This window comes from Tiliqua scincoides, chromosome 1 (assembly GCF_035046505.1).
Source record: "Tiliqua scincoides isolate rTilSci1 chromosome 1, rTilSci1.hap2, whole genome shotgun sequence".
Taxonomy (NCBI): Eukaryota; Metazoa; Chordata; class Lepidosauria; order Squamata; family Scincidae; genus Tiliqua; species Tiliqua scincoides.
Window position 1 is genome coordinate 18049822 of NC_089821.1, and position 21139 is coordinate 18070960.

Consider the following 21139-nt stretch of genomic DNA (forward strand, 5'->3'; position numbering starts at 1 on the left):
CATTTAAAAAGTGCAACTCTCTTGCTTTGGAAAGGTGATAAGTGCAAACGTACTAGTAGTTTGATGTACTCCAGTGTGGATAATGGCGGGATAGGCTGTAATTCCCAGATCTTCTGCAACATGATTTGAAAATCTGCCGCATGACTCTTCCTTCCAATCAGCCAGTTTTAAATGGGTGTAATCTGTATACAGGAGAATTTCTCAGGGTCTGGTACAAACTTGTAAACAGCCCCTCCCACTCCTCCCCACAGAAGGTTTTGTTTGATTGAAAAGAAAACGGAGGACTGTAAATTCTGTAAGTTTCTGGTTGCCTAGTTTGAACAAGCAATGCAACCTATATGTAGGATTGCCACCCTCTGGTATTGGCCTGGCATCTCCAGGAGTCAGGTCAATCTTCAGCAGTTCTGGAAATTTTAACAGGAACTCCAGGAATTCCCAACGTTACATCAGGTTGGAAAATAAATCTTTAGGAATAGCTTCAGTCAGAATTGATGACTCTACATTTAACTGTATTAATTATAAATGAATGACAAATGCCCTCTAAATACATTTCTCCATCCCTCAAATGTAGCGTTAATTCTTTCATGCAGCCTAGAGGTATAACTCATTTGCTCGTGTATGTTCTGGGACTTAAAAATCCTATCAGCCCCAGTGGCTTCCACTGTTCCCATGTGCTTGTTCCTGCCTCATGCTACCCATCAGATGCCACACCCTGTTGGCTCCTCCAGCTTTTATTTAGGTAATGCCATCATCAGCTAGGGACCCTGGGTCTTGCAATTCATGTGAGAGCAGGTCACATAGAAAGCTACCTTATGGTTCAGATGATTGGTCAGACCATTGGTTCATTTATCTAAGAACATAAGAAGAGCCCTGCTGGATCAGGCCAAAGGCCAACCTAGTCCCTGTATCTCACAGTGGCCCACCAAATGCCCCAGGGAGCACACAAGACAACAGACACAATCTGCGTCCCTGTGCCCTCCCCTGCATCTGGCAATCAGAGGCAGCCTGCTTCTGAAACCAAGAGCTTGCACATACCTTCTATGACTTGTAACTTGTAATGAACTTTTCCTCCAGAAATTTGTCCTATCTCCTCTTAAAGGCACCCAGGCAAGATGCCATCACTACTTCCTGTGATAAAGAGTTCCACAAACTAATTACACGCTGGGTAAAGAAATATTTTCTTCTGTCTGTCCTAACTCTCCCAACACTCAGCTTTCATGGATGTCCCCTGGTTCTGTTGTTATGTGAGAGGGAAAAGAGCTATCTGTCCATCCCCTGAATGATTTTGTATGTCTCAATCATGTCCCCCCTCAGGCACCTCTTTTCTAGACTGAAGAGGCCCAAACGCTGTAGCCTTTCCTCATAGGGAAGGTGCCCCAGCCCAGTAATCATTTTGGTTGCTGTGTTTTGCACCTTTTCCATCTCCACTATATCCTTTTTGAGATACGGCGACCAAAACTGGACACAATACTCGAGGTGTGGCCTTACCATCTCTGTCTTGTTACTGACTGCCAATGGCTCTATTGGATTTCAGACCAGTTTTTTTTTTTACTTATTTTACCTGCAGATGCCATGGTTTGGTACCTTCTTTATGCAAAACGTGTGCTCTGTTATTTAGCGTTGCCTCCTCCCTTCTGTATAGAATGGGACACTTCTCAGTAGCCTGAATCAGATGTAACAGGAAAACAATAGTTTCTTGGTATGTGATTGGGTCTCCATGAGTCACAGTTGTGCACACTGCCCCTGCCACAGTGTACAACAGGAGGAGAGGAATATATTTTTCTTCTGCTTTCAAATAAACCACAGTTCTGTGTTGCATCCAAACTCAGGAACTGTGGTTTACTTCAAACTACACTTAGGAGAAAACAAACCATGATCTGAAACCTTATTTGCATGTGTTCGAAAAGAAGAAGAAGCCAGCAAGGTGAAATATCGCCATCCCAATATTTTATTATGATTTGCTATTTTTATTGACTTTAAGTAAGGCACTTTAGGAGATGCGTTGGCTGCAGAGAAGAGTAAAAGCGCTTATAAAAATAAATGTTTTGAAACTAGCACTACAGGTCCAACCTTTTTATACATGGATTTTTTAATACACAGATTTGACTCAACACGAATGGCCAATGCAAATGAGAAGGAATGTGCTGATCCCTGGAGAAGGGAAAAAAACACATCCCTTTAAAATCACAGTTTTAAAAAACTACTTTTCTTACTCTAGTAGAGAGACAGTCATGCAAACGATTACAGGTATATAACAGATGTTCGAATCTGCCAATTTGGGCACCTGAAATCCTCCGAACGTGACTGAAGCTGTGCTCTGGTCACATCTGGAGGATCTTCTGAGAGCCTGGGAGGCAAAACCGGAAGTCTTGATTTTCAGCCTCAGAGGTCCTTTGCAGGTGATGGGAGCACAGGTCCCACTGTCTCTGGAGGGTACAGGCTGAACCCACCCATTAGTTTGGAACCCGCAGTTGATCAAATCTGCAGGTTTCGAATCTGCGGGTTACCTGAGCCACCTGTACTATGATCAAAAATCCACATTCTCAAGAGGCTTATCCCTTAGTCCTGAGTCATCAAAGCTTTAAGGGAACATGCCAAGATCTCTCATTATGTATATGCAAAATTTTTGGAAAAATCCAAAACACTTGTGTTCCCAAGCACTTTGGATAAGGGATGCCCAACCTATATGATTGAATACAGTTTAAAAAATATGTGACTGTAAAATAACAGTTGTTGTTTGACCTCAGATGTTGTTTGACAACAGATGTGATATGATATCATGATGTAGTGGTGGCATTAGGAGTCAGCCAGTTGGGGCACCAACTGAAGACCCAGATTTGTTTAAAGGCCTTCCTGGCCCCAGACCCAGGGCCTGCAGCAGTGCAACTTGGCTAAAGAGTCATTTGCCACTACTTTACTATCACCCCCATTGGTCAATGGAAATATTTTTCAAATGCATCATTGTGGGGCTCTCATTCAGCATGGGAAGGGCCATGTGCAAGTCCCATGGCTGAGAGACCCGTGGGGCAGTGGGATTTGAGAAGAGTACAATTAGGCGCATGAGTGTCACAACCAAGACTCACTGTCTCTCACACACAGCTTTCCCACTCCCACAATCAGTTTCTCTCCTTCCTGGCTTCCAAAGATGGGGTGGGGTAATAAGAGCCATCTGCTGACAGTGGAAGGTAGTGAGCCCAGGGCTGAGCTTTGTCCCAGGGGCTAAACTTGCCTGGTGCTGGCACAGTGATCAAGTCCAGAGTTTCCCTGGCCTCTGCAAGGGGCAGCCACTATATTGGAGTGGGAGCAGGGAAATGATAAATGGGGGTGATGTCATATTGCTCATTTCTTTTACAAGATGTTCCAGAGAGGCATGTGTCAGAGAGGTATGTGTCCTGTACTTTCTAGTTACATCCTTATTTTGTAATGTCAAAACACTGATGAATGTACAGTATCTGTCAACGCAGTGCTCCATACATCAATGTCCTTTTGAGAATTGTGAAACGATAGGTTGAATCCTAACCTGCTCTTCTGTGAATGGAGGGCAATTCAGTTTGCTCAAGACGGGATTTTTATTGTCCCCTTTTCTCCTGCAGCTCTCTGCACCCCATATCATCCTGTCCCAGAAGGTCCTTTGACCCATTCGTAGCAGATTTATTTTGGTGGGGTGGGAAGGCAAGGGACCGCTGTACTAAGGTAAGAGGGAGTTCACAAACAGGATTTAACCCTAATATAGCATTAAGAATGTGATCTTTTAATTTTATTCATTTTTATTGGTCTCCCTGGCAAATGAAACTTTTTAAGAGATTGAAATATATTTAAACGATTATTTTCTTTGCCTCCAGTGCATACTTTAGAAGAATAAGCATTAAATGATATTAAATTCCAGTTTGAAATGTTACAAGCCAAGTTTTATGGATACATAGAGAGCAGCAAGTGCTGTAAGATTATTTTCCTTTGTCTGCATCTATTATTCTCTCTTTTTCTATAGTGAATGTTTTCAGTCGGTCATCTTTATTCCTCTCCTGGGTAAACATTTTACAGCCTCATAATCATTTTACACTTGACAGATATGTTTTTACTGGTTTGAAATTCATTTCAATATTTCCCTGCATTTTGTACTTGATGTCCTAATAAAATACAGATATTTTATGCTAAAACAGTCAGACCCGCCAAATACCTGCAATTTGTGCTTTCGTATGAGTATTGGGGAGGAGCAGCCCAATCCCGAGCTGCCTGGCATGCAAGGCTGCCATGGCACCAAAGTGGCTACTGCGGCATCCAGTGCGCCCCGGGCAGCATAAGTACCCACTTACCAGGTAAGGGAAGGAAGCCCACAATCCAGGTACTTGATTATGCGGCAGCTTTTGAACTGTCACAGAATTAAGGAGTCCTGTGTTGGGCCTTGTAGCCTGACACGGAGCTCAGGATCTGATGGAGCTGAGCTCTGCCAGTCCCGCCCCCTCCCACCCCCTGCCATCCCTCCTCAGATGGTGCTCAAAACAGCATGTTTTTGACATTATCCACATATACCTGATGTGTTTTGGCCACAGCCTTCTTTCAGGGCAGACAGAAAAGGCTTTTTAAGCTGCAGTCCTGAGCATTTACCTGGAAGTAGGCCCCATTGTGCATAGTGGGGCTTACTTCTTAGTAGATGCGCATTGCTTTGTGCTATTTCAGAAGGCTATGTCAGAAGGCCAGATGCAAGGGAGGGCACCAGGATGAGGTCTCTTGTTGTCTGGTGTGCTCCCTGGGGCATTTGGTGGGCCGCTGTGGGATACAGGAGGCTGGACTGGATGGGCCTATGGCCTGATCCAGTGGGGCTGTTCTTATGTTCTTATGTTCTTACATTAGTACTTAGTTGAGATTCAGCTTGGGCAAAAATCAAGAGGGTGTATAGCAGGTATACATGGATAAACTCAAATACGCTTATTCGTTATTTGTGAGTCTTTGCCTTTTTTTCTTTTTGGTCCCAGTAGGTATGCATCAAGTAAAAGAATGTTGTTAAGCAATTATTCCTGTTTATCCGGCCTAGTGTCCTTCCCAGTAATTGTTGGCTAGTGTACACTTTGTCTCTCTCCTGGTTTAAGATTGCAAGCCCCTTTGGGACAGGCAGCTGACTTTTTATCCCTTTGTATGGAAACTACTCTGAAGACTTTTTGGAAGTTGAAAAATGGTACATAAATATTCTAAATAATAAAGCTCTGTGCATGTCTTAGATTTGCAATCATTATGATACATGCTGTCAGGGCAAAGAAAGGTAACTTTCCGAGTGTGAATTCTTAAGAGTTGACCTAATGCTCCCCTCTCAGTAACATAAGGAGAAGACTCAAAGTATCATTCTCATAGCTTTCAATGATGACAACGAGTAATAGAAGAGTTCTTGGTGCTGAAGTGAAGTTTCCTGTACCGGGGAAGGGAAAGTAATGCTCCATTCGCAAATGATCGCATATATCTGTCACAGTAGTCTGATGTTCACTGCTCTGCAAGATGCAAGCACAGCAGGAATCTGCTAATAACAGAGTGCATGTACTTTTGTCTATATACTTGTACTTCTCTTAAGAGGGGAAGGTGGGGTAGAAATTAAAAAAAGAATAAATATATTTATTTTATTATTTATCTTAAATATTGTATCTATTGAATTGCTACTAAATTTTACAGCAGGCAAGAGTTTGAGGCTGAGTTGGGGGTTCCTGTTCAAGTAATACATATTTCTGATGTGTTGTGAAGTGGAAAGAGTTTCTTGAAATTTTTCAAGGGACGTTTCTACATCTCTAATTATATATATTTTTTAGATTCCTGCTTTTCTTATCTGAATGGAGGAAATCAATCACCTTCCCTTTAGAAACGATGCCTGAAAGGCATCTAAACTGTCAGTATGATGGCTGGATCCAAAGCACATCAACTTCTGTCTTTTCAGTCCTTCATTCTTGAATCTTAATAGGTCTCCTACTGCTTTGATATAGGCAGAACACATTAATGGAGATAAGATGTCTTCCAGCCCCCTGTGCCATTTCTGCTGTTCCATCCTCCACAGTAGCTACCATTTTTCTGTCAGTGTCAGAGCAGCTTGAAGGATGCTCAACCACCAAAGATAGCCCTAGATTGATGAGCTTATTACAACATTCTCTTAGGCTTCTAAAGCCTTTCCCTCCCTCAGCAGCACACCTAGGCCTTGCTTGTGTTCTGCAGACAGATGACTGTTTGTGGGGAGGGAGCTTGACAAATCTCACGGCCGGATGTTAATGAATGGACACACTGACCTTGCTTGAGTGCCCCAAGGAGTCTGTGCTCACCATCCTTCCAAGGAGTAAGGCACCCCAGGTGGCTCCATCTGCCCAGTATTTCTTTGTCTTTCTAACAGAAACATGACATGACTGCTTTTAGTGTGGCTGTTTAGGAAAGACATTTTTGTGCACATCAAGGGCAAATGACCAGCCATTCATCTCTTCACTGTGGAGCCTCTCTGCAGCCATCAATCTTGTGGCCCAGACCTGCAGCTTCTTGGCTTGCCATTAATCAAATGAAGGGAAATACAGAGGCTCCACTGCTCACGCCCCCCCCTTCATTATCATTTGCTTTTTCCCTTGGATGGCTTTCTCCTTCCCACATAATCCTTACTATTTTAGGTTAGAGAAGGTGGGGGCAATGAGAGTAATATATTGAGTGTGGGGACACATTTTAAACTGTCGTTTGGTTAGATGACAAAAGGGTGATAACACCTATGTTTAACTTTCAGAGTTACACAATTGCACTTGGGGCTTAGTCTCTATCAGGACTGCCTTGCTGCTTTGCCAAATCGAACTGAAAGTCTGCCTTGTCCCAATAGTCCAGATCCATCAGTCACCAGCCAAGTGCCTTGGGAAAGCTCAGAAGCCAAGTGCAATTGTGATAGCCATCTCTTATATTTTTTTATAGCATTCATTAATTAGAGGCATACTGTCTCTGTCCATTCTATGCTATCATTGTGATATATTTTTATATACTGCCCTCATCCTTCCTTCAAAGAGCTTGGGGTGTTGGTGCCAGGGTGTTGGGAGCTTTGGGGAAAAGTCCTACATTTGCCCCCCATGGCACCTCCACCCACTCCAATAGTGTATTGAGCACTGCCAATGCGGTGTGAATCAGGGCAACCTTAGCCCAGATCTCAGCTCAGATACTGGCCTTGGGTAAACCACTCCCTCTCAGCCTCAATTGCAATACAGGGTTAATAATATTATCTTACAGGGTTTTAGTAAGGAAAACATCAAGATAAAACACGTGAAGCACTCAACACATTTAGAAAATACTATACAAATGTTAAGTATTGGTGTTATGAATGTGTCTAATCCACTGTTTCTCAAACTGTGGGTTGGGGCCCACTAGATGGGTCATGAGCAAATTTCAAGTGGGTCCCCATTCATTTCAATATTTTGAGTATTTTGGACCTGATGCCAACATGGTATGTGACTCCATTTGGGGAGATCTGTACTTAATAATAATAATAATAATACAGGCATTTATATACCGCCTTTCTTGGTCATCAGATTTTTCCTCAGACTTTAATTCAAGGCAGTTTACATGGGCAGGCTGTTCTAAATCCCCGTAGGGATTTTTACAATAGAAGAAAGGTTCTATCTTTCAACAACCACAACATTTCAGATGGATCTTTTATGGTCTGTTATCACTTTCTGGCCTCCAGATTCCTCCCACGCAGGCTGATAAGCAGCTCCTTCATCTCTCCAAGAGCAGGTGGAATAACTCAGCTGGGCTTGTCAGCTGCTTCAAGGTCTCGCCATTCACGGTGCCGGTGGCCTCGAACTGGCGACCTTCGCATGTTATCACTGCTGCAGTGATTACAGCAGCTAGGCAGTTTTACTCTGCTGGACCACTGCTTCAGCAGCTACATTGGCTGCCCATGTGTTTCTAGTCTCAATTCATGGTGCTGGTATTGACCTTTATGTTCCACCACTCAGTGCAGGCTATCTGAGGGCCTGCCTTATGCCATACTTTCCAATCTGCCCTGTTAAATCATGTGAGGGAGCTCTCCTTCTACTTCCATCCCTGTCCCAAGTTAAAGGAGCAGCGATGGAGGGAACCCTTCTCTACAGTGATACCACAATTATGGAATTCCTTTCCGTGAGGATCAAGAATTGGTCCCTTCCTCATGGTTTTTTGGTGAGGGCTCAAAACATACCTCTTTGGTCTGGCATTTGATTAAAGGGTGGGTGTTTGCCCTCTGCGTCCTGATTATAGTGCAGTGGCTTAACTGCTTTCTTCTGGACCAAAGTGTTATCACTTCCTACTGGCTCTATGTTGTGTGTCTTTAGGTTTTCTGTTTTAATGATTTTAGTTATTTTTTTCTTATTGTTCTGATACATTGTACATTTCATTATGGAGTTTTCTAACCCGCCTTGGACATTTTCTTTGGAATGGGAAAGATGGATATAAATTTTTCAAATAAATATAGTAAAATATTTTGCCTTATTTGCTGTGAGGGACAAGAGGTTGTCTGTGGAAAGTGTTCTCTTTGTGTGCCCTTTCACCAGGGCTCGCACCACCACTTTGAGAAACTAGAGAGGTATAACCCCATGTTGCACACCTGATCATGTGAGCTGTAGTCTCCCTGGCAGGGGCTTTATTAGTGAGTTTGGTGTGCTGTGATTAGCAACCAAATGTAGTCTGTAGCCTATGTTCTGCTGTAGGAAAGTGAGTGGAGAACATTTGGGCTTCAATTTTCTGCCTTTTTTCTTCTTCCCCATTCCTCCCTATGGGATTACTTTTATCTATACCAGCTCTGTCAATGGCATAGGATTTTTCCAACATTGGTGCGTTTCCATAACAAGAATGAGGAAAAGGTTGTGGTATGCATCAACTCATTTTCATTCCTCCCAACCTCCTCTCCGTTTTGGCCTCTCTGCTGGCAGAGTTTCACCAACATCCAAGTGAGATTGAGTTATGTTGGCACAGTGTTTTTCTGCCACTTTGCTGACACCTGTTGCACATCCATTGGTGAGTGGATTCCTATGCTGGTGTGGAGGTCATTCTATCAGCGTTCATGGGGAAATACTGGTGTATCTCAGGGATAAGTTTGGGCTATTAGGCTTGTAACTTTCAAAAGCAAATAGGATTATTGTTCTCCTTCTGTATCGCCTGCTGCTTAGCTGCCCTCCTATTCCTGGTGTAACAGGTGCAAGGAGTTCTGACCTGTCCTACCCACCCCTCTGATAGCAATTCCTGAATCTCTGACCTTGAGCTCAATCATCTACTCTGGCACTTCTCTGATCCAGGCTTGCTTCCATCCCGGCTTATGTGAATTCTTAGTGCTCAGCCTTGTTTGGTTTCCTCAGTAAAGACCGCTGCCTGACCGTTGCCAGGCTGCCAGCAAAGGAAGACTTGTCTCCATCTGGAGCTGAACATATTCCAGCCTCATAGCCCCATTCCCTTGCTTCACTACTCCTGAGTAGAACCTGCTTGACTGGGAGAAAGAGACCAAATGGTGATACCAAATGATAACCAGGAAAGGGGATAGGAAGGAAGGCAGCAAGTTCTGCATGGATAATTCTGGCATTGCATGGAAGCCATCATCTTTGTGCTAGACTTTAATGTGATGTTATTGTTGAACCTGTTTCAAAGTAACTTTCAGAGGCTCTTTTGTCCCATACGTTTTCACGTGAATAGAATATCCTTGAGGTCTAACACCAGTCCGACAGACCCAGAATCTGAGAGAGCCCACTCTGATGACAAGGAAAGATTACTAAGCTCCACTCTCGGGTTGTGTGCCCTCCCTTCAGAGTGCCCCCAAGACTTTCAGAAATGGATGTGCTTTGGACATAGAGCCATCAAAAGGCGGTTTTTTGCAGAAAGATTCTTCACGTGTGTCTTGAGAATACATATATATATATATATACTGAGAGAGAGAGAAAACATCACTAACATTTATCACATGAATCACCTACATGTATACATCTACTATTTTAAAATAATTAAACAGTGCACTATTTCCTTTGTAATGTTTTGACCTTTTATTTTTTTCTTTTGACTCAGAGGTTCTTTGAACTTTGAACTTAATTTTCAGCCATTCTATCAATTTGTTCCTGCAATACACAGCTATACCTGCCAAAACAGCACCACCACAAATGATAAATGAAATAATTCCTTTCTTCACACCACGACGACGTCTACTGCTGCTGCCACCACCGCTGCTACCGCCAATGTCATTGGAGACAACCCGTCCTGGAGGTGCGCCACTGTCAATGCTGCCACCATTGCCTTCCTCTTGACAGTCTGGAGGGGCCCATCCGATATCACAGTGACAGTGTTTGAGGTTATTGCATCTTCCTCTATTGTGGCATTGTGTTGCATTACAGTCATAGTTCAAGAGGGCAATGCGAGTGCATTCCCTGTTAATGCACATCATGTCAATGCCACAAGGTGTGCCATCTTTCACTGCTCCAGTATCAGACAAATGCGTTCCACTGTGATGTTCCATACCCCAGCATCTCTTATTGCCAATGGGTGTTTGAATTACTGTTCTGTGTTCATCCACAAGTAAACGGTCAACTTTATCACATTGTATCCTACCACACAGACTATTCTTAGCTGAGCATTTCTTATAAATTCCATGCCTGAGGCCACAGTTTCCAAATCGGTCACCTTGAATATTGACTTTTCTGAAGCAATCTTCTGAAGCAACTGTTGCATTCCTCCCAAAGATCTCTTGGCACTGCTCATGGTGAGTGGAGCAACTCCCATTATAGCAGTATGTACCATCCTTGCACGGAGCTCCATCCTGTACATGAAAATCATTGGGACACCATTCTGAGGTTCCATTGCAGTATTCGGGAAGATCACAGGTGCTTGTTTCTTTCCTGCAAAGAGTTCCAGCTGGAAGATAGGAACACTTAGCGCAGCACATTCCTGCAGCGCAGGTGGCACCAGAACGCAGCATACAGTTATTCTGACAACATGGGTTTGATTCACACTCACGCTTTGAACCACAGTCACATTGTTCTCCATGTTCCACTATTTTGTTGCCACAATATTTATGTATATAGATTTTATCAGGGTCTGGAGGAATGAGCAAACAGGGCTTGTTCCGTCGTCTGAAGAAGTAAGCATAACTGCAATTGCTAAACTTACCAGTGTTTGCTTGAAAGGTAGCCATAATGCAGGCATCAGGACCACAAGTACAGTTTTCATTATCATCAGGCATTCCAAGAACATGCCCCAATTCATGGGTAAATGTGTAACTCATATGGAGCAAACTGGAAGTCATATATGATTCAACAGCACTTGCCCAATTTTTATCACAAATTGTTCCTACATATGCTGCTCCAAACATAGATCCAAATGATTTATACACAAATAAATGGCCAGCATCATTCGCTATACGTTTAACTAGTGTGTTTTTTCTCCAAAAGTTGAATGAGCTAAGAATGTTATTTGCGTCTTTAGTAATCCTTATTACATTCCTTTCTGACCATATCTCCAATCCAACCAAGGACAATTCAACAGCAAGTGGCCTGTAGAAAGAATTTGAAAGATGGATGATCTCCATCACTCGCATGGCAACAAGCGTATCATTTCTACCAAACTGAACATATCGTTCATGTTCGACCACCACTGCATTCTTCACATACCTGATGTGTGGCCACCAGCCTGCTCTGGAATGTGTTTTGCTTGCTGTGTTTTTTCCGTGGTGTATCATGGCCTCCTGACGCTTTATCTCCTCTTCTGTGAGCCCACACTTCATGGTGACTGCATCTTCCTTTTCTTCTAAGCGATATATTACATGTTGAAAGGTAGCAGATGGCTGGATAGGTTGAATTTCATAGGTCATGTTATCGAATCTCAAGATTCCCCGAAGTCCCCCTGAGCATGTACTGAGGGCAGCCAAAGATAAAGTCTTGTCCTGTACAAAGCCATGGTAATAGCAGTCATCCCTGATGAAAGGATAGTCAACTTGGAGGTTCCCTTCGTTGCTGTAGGTGAAGACAGGGAGCTGCTTAGAAATAATGCCCTTCTTCTGCTTGAGGTGCACCAAATGGCTCCTTCCCTCAATCTGTAGCCAGTAGTTGATATGTTGGGGCTCTTGTTGTCCATATCTGAGAGTCAGTTTCTTTGGGAAGATCACCTCATAGGATGCATACTTAAACCCCTGAGGTGGTGTTTGTCCAGCAGTGTCTTGCACACAGTTTCTCAGGATCAGCACTAGCAGCCACAGGAGACTTGTAGTCATTTTCCCAATCAGAGGAAAGCATCATTCACAGCATCTTGTTCTGTCTTGTTATCTTAAATACAGAAGCATTCTGTGGCTGCTTATGGAAACAAACGGAGAGGGGGATTCCATGTGAGACAATGAAAGAGAAGGATTCTGTCCACAGCAACAGTCAGTAGGATTAGCTTTGTAATGTGGGCGGAGCTTTGTGAGTCAAGGGTGGAATGGAATGGAGGAAGAATGCCAGAGGAACGCTGGGTGGGTCTTCCATTGATTTCTATCCAATGTATTGGAAATCAATGTGGCATTCCTGGTAAGACTGCAGGGATGGGAGTGTGAGACATATGGGGATAGACTTTCCAGTTGCCATGAGGATATGGGATATGAGTAGCAAAGGAAGCAACAGTCTGGTAATTGGCTGATTAAGTTTACTGTTTTTAAAAATTTGCCTATTTATATGTGATTTATATATTTTCTAAAATCAGCTTCATGTATTGGACAGCGGAATGCAGGAACAAAATACCCTAAAAGAATTTCGGTGTTGATCATACATTCCAACAGAACAAACAATGAAAAGATAGAGAGGAAGAATAGAGACTTATAGTCCACTGCCTTTAATGTTCTGATGAAACTCTGCTAAACCGACCTCCCCAGAACAAGGCAATATGAGCAAAACCTTCTACAAAGAACGTAACAGAGATGTTTGTAGAATACACCCTTACCTAGTGTAAAGTATGCTAAGGCCAGGCTGTTTAGAACTTGAAATGAACCTGGAAGTAAACAAACATTTACTTCTTACAACATCAGAATTAACTCTCCATTGAACCTGTAAGTTAGAGACAGTGCAATTTGATCCAGAATGTGTAATATTTTATTTATTTACTTACATCGCAGTCTGAACCTGTGCTGGAACACTTACTGAATTACTTACTGAATTTTTCTCCTGCTTTTCTCCTATAAGGGGACCCAAAGTAGCTTACAGAAAGTAATCAAATCACAAAAAATAGCATCCTTTTGGGATAGAGTTAGAAATTCCAGTTGGGTGTTTGCGTCTTGGGCTTTCCTGGGCAGAGTCCTTCCCATAAAAATTTTGAGAAGATGAGTGTTAACCAAATGGCAATCCATGCCTTAGTGACTTCAAGACTAGACCACTGTAATTTGCTCTACTTGGGGCTACCCTTGAAGATGGTTTGAAAGCTGCAATTATTGCAGAATGTGGTGGCCTGTGTGATTACAGCAGCTAGGCAGTTTGACTCTGCTGGACCACTGCTTCAGCAGCTACATTCGCTGCCTGTTTGTTTCGAGTCTTAATTCAGTTTGCTGTTATTGACCTGTAAGGCCCTTCAAGGTTGATTCCAGACTATTTGAGGGACTGTTTTCTATACTTTCCAGCCTGCCCTTCTCCTTCTCATTCCACCTCTGTCCCAGGGTAGGGGTACCCTTCTCTGCAGTGACACCACAATTATGGAATTCCCTTCTGGAGAATCAAGAACTACTCCCTCATATCTTTTGGTGAGGGCTCAAAACCTATCGGTTTGGTCTAGCATTTGATTGATGGGAGCGTGTTTGCACCTCGATTGTAGTGCAGTGGCCTAACTGCTTCCTTCTGGACCAAAGTCAGCTTCCTACTGACTCTACATTGTGTGGATTTTCTGTTTTCTTCTGTTTTCACGTTTTTAGTTATTTTTCTTATTGTTGTGATATATTGTACATTTTATTATGGAGCTTTGTTAGTGGCTTTGGGCATTTGCTTTGGAGTTGGAAAGATGGATATAAGCTTTTCAATAAGTAAAATAAAATATTTTGCCATATTTGCTGTGAGGTATAAGAGGTTGTCTGTGGAAAGTGCTTCCTTTATGTGCCCTTTTCCCAAGGCTCGCACCACCAGAGTTCCCCTTTGAGAGACCAGAGAGGTATAGCCCCATGCAGCACACCTGATCATCTGAACAGTGGCAGGGTCTTTAGTAGTGAGTTTGGTGTGCTGTGATTAGCAGCCAAATGTAGTCTGTGCCTATGCTCTGTTGTAGGAAAATGGATGGGGAGTAGCAGGACTTCAAATTTTCTGCCTTTCCCCCCTCATTCTTCCCTATGGGTTTTTTTTCTATGCCAGCTCTGTCGATGGCGTACCATTTCTCCGGTGGGCTCTTCATGGCAGGGTAAGTCATCCTAGGATGGGTGGCTCCTCTTCCCCTCTGCTTGCCCAGCCTGAGATCGATGTTGAGGTATTACCTCCCTCAGCCAAGGTCTGGGACCTCCAGTGATCAGATAGACCCTCCTCCTGTCATGTGGACTCTGAGTGCAAGCAGTCCCCCTTGGACTCTACCTCAGAGGATGGAGAGTTCTCAGAGGACTCCTCCTTTCTGACCAGCAGAATGCTTTTTTGTTTTCTGCAATTCACTTTCCAAAGCTGTTCCAGCGCATCATTGAATTCTTAGAGTTTCAATCTGCTTCTGCCCAGGCTTCTGATAGCCATCTAGATCTCTCTTGCTGGGGGACCTCCTCAGTCTTCCCTAGTCAGCAGGAGCCCCTCCAAAAGTTCCCATTACCAGATTATTTTAAGCAGCTTATTGATAAAGAGTGGGCTATTCCTTACAAGACCAGGGACTCTAGTTTGTCTACCTGTAAATTCTACAAGGTGGCTAAGGAGGACCTTCTCAGATTTAAACTTTCCCTCGTGGACACTCCAGTGGCTGCCCTGGGCTCTCCTTTGGTGTTTCAATGGACACGGAGAGTCCTAAGGATCTGGTTGACAAGAGGATTGAATTAGCCTCCAGAAGGGTCTGGAAGCTTCCTCTAGTTCCCTCAAGACATTCGTGGCTGTGTCACTCTGTGCTAGGGCTCATGTCCTATGGATGCAAAAGTTCACAGAGCAGTACAAGCTGCCTTCCAGGGCCCACTCCAAACTTTGCAGGATGGTCTCTGCCACCACCTTCATGGCGGACACCATGGCGGATTCTATCGAACTTTAAACCAGAGCCATGGCAGCGGGCGTAGCAGTTCGCAGGAGCACCTGGCTTCACAACTAGGATGTCAATGCTGCATCTAATGCCAAGGTGGTGACCCTACCCTTTTATGGGATCAAGAGCTCTTTGGAGAAGACTTTGAGCCTCTGTTGGTTGAGACCAAAGGGAAGTGTAAGGTCCTTCCTTCTCAGCCCAAGCCAGCCAAGACCATCAACAAGCAGCGTCAACGTTGCTTTTGTGGCTCCAGAGTCCACTCTTCCTCTTCTGCCTCTGGAAACTTTTACAGAACTCAGAGCCCCATCTGGGAACCTAATAAGCCCTCCTTCAAGCCCCGCTCCCAGCAATCTTCTTGCTTCCCTGCCAAGGCCAGCAGCAACCAGCAATGACTACCTGCCACCCTCCGCCCTACCCATAGGCAGAAGGCTGCTGTTCTTTGCTCACAAGTGGGACACCATCACAATGGACCAGTGGATGAGGGACACTGTGGAAAGGGGCTACTCCATTGAATTCAGGGCCATCTCAAGGGACAGATTCATGCAAACCTGCAGGCCATCTTGTCCACTCAAGCACACCTGAATGCTGAAAGCCATCTGTCATCTACTGCAGATCAGAGTCTTCGAGCCAGTTCCAGATACAGGTGTATCTCAAGGAGAGCTTTGGGTTGTTAGAATCATAACTTTCAAAAGAAAATAGGATTTTTGTTCCCCTTCTTCTCTTGCTGCTTAGCTGCCCTCCTATTCCTGGGTGTAACAGGTGCAAGGAGTTGTAACCCAGCCTACCTACCCCTCTGTTAGGGACTCCTGAATCTCTGATCCTGAGCCACAATCATCTTTCCTGGCACTCTTCTAATCTATAAGAGAAAAATGAGCTTCCATCCTGAGATATGTGAATTCCTACTGTTCAACCTTGTTTGCTTACCACAGTAGGGGCAACGGCCTGGCCATTGCCAGCTAACAGCAATGGAAGACTTGCTTTCATCTTAGGATGAGCATATTCCAGCTGCTCAGCCCCTTTCCCATGTCTCAGAACTCCTGAATTGAATCTGTTTGACTGGGAGGCAGAGACAAAAGGGTGATACCAAATGATGACCAGGGAAGAGGATAAGGAAGAAGGCAGGAAATTCTACATGGATAATTCTGGCATTGCATAGAAGCCATTTTTTGTGCCAGACTTTAATGTGGTTGAATTGTTGGACCCTTTTGGAAGGTCCTTTGAGAGCCTCATTTCTTCCAAAAGTTTTCAGGTCAGTAAAATACTCTTGAGGTCTAGTAACACCTGTCTACCAGACCCAGAAGTAGGTGTCATTCTTTCAGGATGCCCTCAAGACTTTCAGAATTGGATGTACTTGGGACATAGATGCCATCAAAAGGCAGTTTGTACTGAAAGATTTGGCATATGTGCCTTGAAAACATGCACACACGCATTCACACACACAGACAGAAACCCTGTTCTGTGTTCCATGTTCTTCATATATATATATATGAAGAGAGAGAGAGAGAGAGAGAGAATATCACTAACATTTATCACCTCACTCACCTGAATGTATACACCTGAATGCATAAGGGTGCAATCATATCCTGTGGTGGAACAGGAAAGCCAAGAGGCTTGTGTTGTAAACAGCGCAGGACAGTGGTCACAAGTGGCTCAACCAGAGGAAGGGGAAACATTTCCCCTTACCTCTGGATATGGGCTGCTGGCGCCTATGGGTCTCCTTGGACATCCGCCACCTCTTGAGGTGTCGCAAGTCCAAGGAGAGCAGAGCAGCATGAAGTCGCTCCGTTCTCCCCGGGAACAGGAGTTGGGATCCAGCATAACTGCCAGATTCAAGCCCCACCTCCCAGTCCCTACCTGCTTGAACCCGGGGCTGCCCACCACCCACCCTCCCCCTGCCCAGGAACACCTCCCCCCGCCTCCTCCCCGCCTCCCCCTTGCCTACCTTTCGTCCTGGCATTCTCACATCCAAGCCGACGCAAGACGCTGAGAAGAAGCAGGCGCGGAGGCTTCTGTCCACCTCCGCAGGCCGGCACTTCTCAGAGCGCTGGCCTGGCTTCCTCCTGAGGAGCGTGCATGTTTGCAAATCTCCTGTGCCAGCGCAGGTCAAGGGCAGGATTGTACCTACATCTACTAATTTAAAATAATTAGAATGCCCACTATTTCCCGTGTAATGTTTTGACCCTTTATGCATTATTCATTTCTTATGACTCGGAGGTACTTTGAACGTTGAACTTTGTTCTCAGCCAATCTTTCAATTTGTTCCTGTAGTACACAGCTAGACCAGTCAAAAGAATAAAACCAGAAAGGAAAATTACAGTAATTCCAATCTTAACACCACGATAACGATCACCACTCTTGCTGCTACCACTACCACTGCTGCCATTGGAGATGGACAGTACTGGAGGAGGGCCACTGTCAACGCTGCCACCATTCCCTTTTTCTTGACAGTCTGGAGGGGCCCAGCCTACATCACAGTGACAGTGTTTGAGGTTGTTGCATCTACCATGATTGTAGCAGTTTGTTGCATTACAGTCATACTTCAAGAAGGAAACACTGGTGCATTCTCCATTAACGCACATCATGTCAATGCCACAAGGTGTGCCATTTTTCACTGCTCCAGAATCAGTCAGATTCATTCCACTGTGATATTCCAAACCCCAGCATCTCTTATTGCTAATGGGTGTTTGAATTACAGTTCTGTGTTCATCCATAGGTAAACGGTCAACTTTATCACATTGTATCCTACCACACAGACTATTTTTGGCTGAGCATTTCTTATAAATTCCATGCCTGAGGCCGCAGTTTCCAAATCGGTCACCTTGAATATTGACTGTTCTGAAGCAATCTTCTGAAGCAACTTCTGCTTTCAAGCCAAAGATCTCTTGGCACTGCTCATGGTGAGTGGAGCAACTCCCATGATAGCAGTACGTACCATCCTTACACGGAGCTCCGTCTTGTACATAAAAATCTTTGGGACACCATTCTGAGGTTCCATTGCAGTATTCGGGAAGGTCACAGGTGCTTGTTTCTTTCCTGCAAAGAGTTCCAGCTGGAAGATAGGAACACTTAGCGCAGCACATTCCTGCAGCGCAGGTGGCACCAGAACGCAGCATACAGTTATCTTGACAACATGGGTTTGATTCACATTCACTCTTTGAACCACAGTCACATTGCTCTCCATGTTCCACTATTTTGTTGCCACAATATTTATGTTTATAGATTTTATCAGGGTCTGGAGGAATGAATAAGCAATGCTTGTTACTTTGTTTGAAGTAGTCAGTATAACTGCAATTGCTAAATGTATCAGTGTTTGCTTGAAAGGCAGCCATAATGCAAGCATCCCGACCACAAGTACAGTATTTTTCATCATGAATCATTCCAAGAACATGCCCCAGTTCATGAGTAAATGTGTTACTAATATAGAACATACTGGAAGTCATGTATGATTCAACAGCACTTGCCCAATATCCATCACAAATTGTTCCTATAAATGCCAATCCAACCGTAGATCCAAATGATTTATACACAAGTAAATGACCAGCATCATTCGCTATACGTTTAACTAGTGTGTCTCTTCTCCATTCGTTAAAATCTGATAGAATTTCATTTATTTTGTCACGAATGTGGATTAGGTTCTTTTCTGACCATATCTCCAATCCAACCAAGGACAATTCAACAGCAAGTGGCTTGTAGAAAGAATTTGAAAGATGGATGATCTCTATCACTCGCATGGCAACAAGTGTATCATTTCTACCAAACTGAACATATCGTTCATGTTCTCTTCGGTTGAGGACCTAGAGCGCTGTCTGGAGGCAGTGAGGATCTGGATGGGGGCTAACAAGCTGAAATTAAATCCGGATAAGACAGAGGCTCTCCTGGTTAGGAAATCCTCGATGCAGGTGCTGGACTATCGGCTTGCCCTGAATGGGGTTGCACTCCCTCTGAAGGAGCAGGTCCGCAGCTTGGGGGTCCACCTGGACTCGCAGCTGCTCCTGGATTCCCAGGTGGCGGCTGTGGCTAGGGGGGCCTTCGCTCAGCTTCGGCTGGTGCGCCAGCTGCGGCCGTACTTGGATCGTGCAGACCTGGCCACGGTGATCCATGCCTCAGTGACATCGAGATTAGATTACTGTAACGCACTCTATGTGGGGCTGCCCTTGAAGACGGTTCGGAAATTGCAACTAGTGCAGAATGCGGCGGCCCGTGTGGTTACTGGAGGTAGGCGGTTCGACCCTGTCAGTCCGCTTCTCCAGCGGCTGCACTGGCTGCCCATTCGTTTCCGGGCCCAATTCAAGATGCTGGTATTGACCTTTAAAGCCCTATACTGCTCTGGACCAGGGTATCTTAGAGATCGCCTGCTCCCGTACAATCCGGCTCGCCCTCTCAGGTCATCAGAGAAGGCCTTTTTACAAGTGCCGCCGCCTAGGGAGGTACGTGGGGCGGCTGCAAGAAATAGGGCCTTCTCAGTAGTGGCACCAACGCTATGGAACTCCCTTCCCCTTGACTTAAGAATGGCTCCCTCTCTTGAGACCTTTCGGCAAGGCCTGAAGACCCTTTTGTTTAAGCAAGCCTTCTGAGTTCTTGGCCTTTTAACATTTTAACATTTTTTAACATCTTTTAATATTTTTTTTACAGGCCTGATTCTTTTATGACTTGCTGCTGCTCTATGCTCTTTTTACCTATTTTTACTCTGACTGCTGTTTTTAGTATGTGTTAATATGTTTTTATTTGCTTTTAAATTGTTTTTAATATGTTGTAAGCCGCCTTGAGTCCCTTCGGGGAGAAAGGCGGGGTAGAAATAAAGTTATTATTATTATTATTATTATTATTCGACCACCACTGCATTCTTCACATACCTGATGTGTGGCCACCAGCCTGCTCTGGAATGTGTTTTGCTTGCTGTGTTTTTTCTGGAGTGTATCATGGCCTCTTGATGCCTTCTCTCCTCTTCTGTTAGCCCACACCTCATGGTGACTGCATCTTCCTTTTCTTCTAAGCGATACACTATATGTTGAAAGGTAGCAGATGGCTGGATAGGTTGAATTTCATAGGTCATGTTATCGAATCTCAAGATTCCCCGAAGTCCCCCTGAGCATGTACTGAGGGCAGCCAAAGAGAAAGTCTTGTCTTGTACAAAGCCATGGTAATAGCAGTCATCCCTGATGAAAGGATAGTCAACTTGGAAGTTCCCTTCCTTGCTGTAGGTGAAGACAGGGAACTGCTTAGGAATAATGCCCTTCTTCTGCTTGAGGTGTACCAAATGGCCCTTCCCCCCAATCTGTAGCCAGTAGTTGATATGTTGGGGCTCTTGTTGTCCATATCTGCGGGTCAGTTTCCTTGGGATGATCACCTCATAGGACACATACTTAAACCCCTGAGGTGGTGTCTGTCCAACAGCATCTTGCAGGAGATTTCTCAGGATCAGGACTAGAAGCCACAGGAGACTCCTAGTCATTTTCCCAATCAAAGGAAAGCATCATTCACAGCATCTTGTTCTATTAAAAACAAAAGCACTCTGTGGTTGCTCATGGAAACAAGTTGACAGGGGGATTCCATGTGAGACAGTGAAAGAGAAGGATTCTGTCTGTAGCAACGGTCAGTAGGATCAGCTTTGTAATGTGGACAGAGCTTTGTGAGTCAGTGATGGAATGGAATGGAGGAAGAATGGCAACGGAAGGCTGGGTAGTGGCTTCCATTGTATTGCTTTCTAATGTATTGGAAATGGATGTGGCATTCCTGGTAAGACTGAGGGGATGGGAGTGTGAAACATATGGGGGTTGCCTATCCCATGGCCATGTGGATATGGGATATGAGGAGCAAAGGAAGCAACAGTCTAGCAACTGGCTGATGAAGTTTACTAATAAAGTTTAGTGATTTTAAATATTTTCCTATTTATTTGTTTTTTATATATTTTCTAAAATCAGCCTTATGTGCTGAATAGATTAAGGCAGGAACAAAATACCCTTAAAGAGCTTAAGTATTTGGTCAT

General features: G+C 44.3%; 3 protein-coding genes across 3 annotated transcripts in view; 1 reads left to right on the forward strand and 2 right to left on the reverse strand.

Annotated features, from left to right (window-relative positions):
• Positions 1 to 21139, forward strand: part of DPF3 (double PHD fingers 3) — a 278418-nt gene that overhangs the window by 158992 nt on the left and 98287 nt on the right. The gene's annotated exons all lie outside the window — the stretch shown is intronic.
• On the reverse strand, positions 9297 to 12217 carry LOC136655921 (disintegrin and metalloproteinase domain-containing protein 21-like). Its single transcript, XM_066632668.1, has 2 exons — positions 10093 to 12217; positions 9297 to 9454 (listed from the first exon to the last, which is right to left on the reverse strand). Exons 1-2 carry the CDS (start codon positions 12215 to 12217, stop codon positions 9297 to 9299), a joined length of 2283 nt encoding a protein of 760 aa, XP_066488765.1.
• On the reverse strand, positions 17355 to 20605 carry LOC136636585 (disintegrin and metalloproteinase domain-containing protein 21-like). Its single transcript, XM_066611735.1, has 2 exons — positions 19988 to 20605; positions 17355 to 18947 (listed from the first exon to the last, which is right to left on the reverse strand). The coding sequence occupies exons 1-2, from the start codon at positions 20603 to 20605 to the stop codon at positions 17355 to 17357; spliced, it is 2211 nt and encodes a 736-aa protein (XP_066467832.1).